This window comes from Wyeomyia smithii, chromosome 1 (assembly GCF_029784165.1).
Source record: "Wyeomyia smithii strain HCP4-BCI-WySm-NY-G18 chromosome 1, ASM2978416v1, whole genome shotgun sequence".
Lineage (NCBI taxonomy): Eukaryota > Metazoa > Arthropoda > Insecta > Diptera > Culicidae > Wyeomyia > Wyeomyia smithii.
In genome coordinates, this window is record NC_073694.1 from 169,543,432 (window position 1) to 169,545,911 (window position 2,480).

The 2,480-nt window shown below is 42.2% G+C and overlaps 1 protein-coding gene across 1 annotated transcript; it reads right to left on the reverse strand.

Moving 5' to 3' along the window:
- Positions 1-845: 845 nt before the first annotated feature.
- LOC129717355 (uncharacterized) lies at positions 846-2,159 on the reverse strand. The gene is made up of 3 exons (XM_055667230.1): positions 2,134-2,159; positions 962-2,084; positions 846-902 (listed from the first exon to the last, which is right to left on the reverse strand). The coding sequence occupies exons 1-3, from the start codon at positions 2,157-2,159 to the stop codon at positions 846-848; spliced, it is 1,206 nt and encodes a 401-aa protein (XP_055523205.1).
- Between the last annotated feature and the right edge of the window lie 321 nt (positions 2,160-2,480).

A 2,480-nucleotide genomic window follows, 5' to 3' on the forward strand; every position in this document is an offset into this window, starting at 1 on the left:
GAATATCTGACAAAACGTTATTTTGGGACACCCTAATGGGGATACTTTCGAAGTGGCTAATGAATTTATTCACCTTGGTACGCTAGAAACGTGTGATAACGAGTTGAGCCGCGATGTTGAGAGACGGATTGCGTAGATTAGGCCCCGCAGCCTACGGATCCGCACGGAATTTGTGCTCTGCAGGACGCATATCCTTCCGGCTGCGCTCTACTGATATAGACCGTGGAAGTGGAAAGAGGGTGATCTGCAAGCGCTTGAGATGTTTAAGCGTAGAAACCTGCGATAAATACTCGGTAAATTAAAAAATGTGGTGTGGCGCAAGCGTATGAATCACGAGCCAGACACGTTGATATTGTCAAGTCCGGATTAAAACCGACGACTTCGAGGTAGACCCCCCGCCTTAGATGTGCGCTGTTTGACGCGAAAGCCTGAGCAGCGGTTGTAAGAGGCGACTGGAGAGGATTCTCTGGATTCAGCCTACAATCTCTATGATCTGTCGTCATAGAAGTAAAGTGAGTAATAGAGGGGTGTGATTTTGTTTTATTCAACTACTTTTTCGAACTACTCGGACAGGTTTTGCATTAAACTGCTATAGAAAGCCTGCCGGAATAGTCCGGCAGCCTGCTTATGAACAAACAAACCTTTATTGAGCATACCAATTGTTCAATCTAGGCATATCTTTTCCGATTATTCAAAACTATTGGTGTGCTACTGCTATCGGTGATAATTCTTCCTTTTTCCGATTTTTTCTGTGTAAAAGTTACTCTCAAAACACGCAATTCCAACAATTCTATTTAAACGGCTTAAGAATATGAATACATACGCTCTTCCATAATTTCCATATCCTAATCCGAACTATAACTCTTCAGAATCGAGAAGTACGAAAAGGCCGCTCGTATAATCTGAAAAAAAAACAACTCATCCATACCCAGCAGAAACAAAAACATAACCAGCTTCGTACCGATACAGAGGTTGCCAGATTGACCGGCGCAAAAACTCCATGCAGTTGAACATCGATCTGTGCGTTAGCCAACGCTAACTGGAACGCTTTCCGTTCGCGGACCGCCAACCGGTACCAATCGATGCCGTAGAAGGCATCCGCCAGGGTATCGTTCTCCACCAGCAGCATGTTTCCGTATAAGCATTGCAGCAAAATAGATCCGATGCCTCCGCAGAAAAACAATGTTGCCGATGTCCACACATTATTGGCAATGACATTCAAAGTGCCAAAAATGACTATGCCGCAGCTGATGAAGATCGTCAAGTAATCCAAGTACAGTAAATTTTGCAGTCGTTCTATAAATGCGAGGCTCGACACATGAAGGGAGATAATTTCCCCCAGTAGTTTTCGAACAGCTTCCGGTCGACTATTCGGATTGTTCAACAAATCGCTCAGCTCACGAAGAAGAGTTTTTATACAACGTATCTGACAGCAGGCGGAGAGAACAGTTACGGTCACGATACAAATATGGCCAATCAGAGCGAGTTGCGCTGCAGTTACAAACAATACTTGATAGATGTAGGTAAAACAATAGCCCATGGTTTGTTCAGCATCCAAATAGGGTAGAGTTAAACCTATTGGAAGGTTCAGTTTATCGGGATCAGGTGCAATGATCGGTAGTAGATAGTAGGAAGAGCAAGCCATATACAAAGCGTAGATGATTTTACTAAACAGAACAGTACGTTGATAGAATTCATCGAAAATCGGAACTATGTTTGTTGACTTATATTGATAGCGACGCTTTTCAACCTTTTCCAACAGGCTCCTCCAGGACTCTCGCTTCATGATGATTACCAACAAGCAATAGATAGCTTGCAATGCTGCGAACATGATTCCGAGGTTCTCCGTTAACAAGATTGTCGATTTATTGGAATAATCGTTTAAAAATATAACACATTCACAGAGTTGAATGCAGAGCACCATAAAAACTACAATTACCCACAAATTAGGGACCCATTGATCGTCGAACACGTCGCTTTTCAATACGCGCAACGCGTGACGGCCTATTTTAGTAGCGGCTAAAAATCTCGGATCCATTGGTAACACTAAGAAGTCAACTGAATGAATTGCCAGAGCAGTATAGCTGTTTTATAGCGAAAGAAGGGTTTTCAGAAATTAAAAAAAATGCTAACCTTGAACTAGGTGGGATTTCCACCATCTGGATAGGGCAGTAAGCATGTGAATTGAGAACCGGTGCGCTGGGAACTTGGGCAGATGTTTTTATGTAAGAGGTCTGTTATGAAGTTAGCTAAATTTTTCAGGCGCAGTAATAACACTGCAATCAGGTAAAATTATGACTATTTTTATAATAGATTTATTGGAAAATTCTCATAATGCGTCATAAAATAAAACTTGGACTTAGACTTGGACTTGGACTTGAACTTGGGAATTCCCGGAGAATGAGACTTTTTATCCCCGCTTCTCGGGAATATTGCAAACCCTAAGCCGAAACGTTGTCTGAACCAAAACTTAATATTTA

Coding starts and splice junctions, on each gene's coding strand:
- LOC129717355 (XM_055667230.1), bottom strand. CDS start 2,159: ATGGTGGAAATCCCACCTAGTTCAAG. Junction 2,085..2,133: donor GAAATCCCACCTAGTTCAAG/GTTAGCATTTTT, acceptor GCTATAAAACAG/CTATACTGCTCTGGCAATTC. Junction 903..961: donor ATCTGGCAACCTCTGTATCG/GTACGAAGCTGG, acceptor TTTTTTTTTCAG/ATTATACGAGCGGCCTTTTC.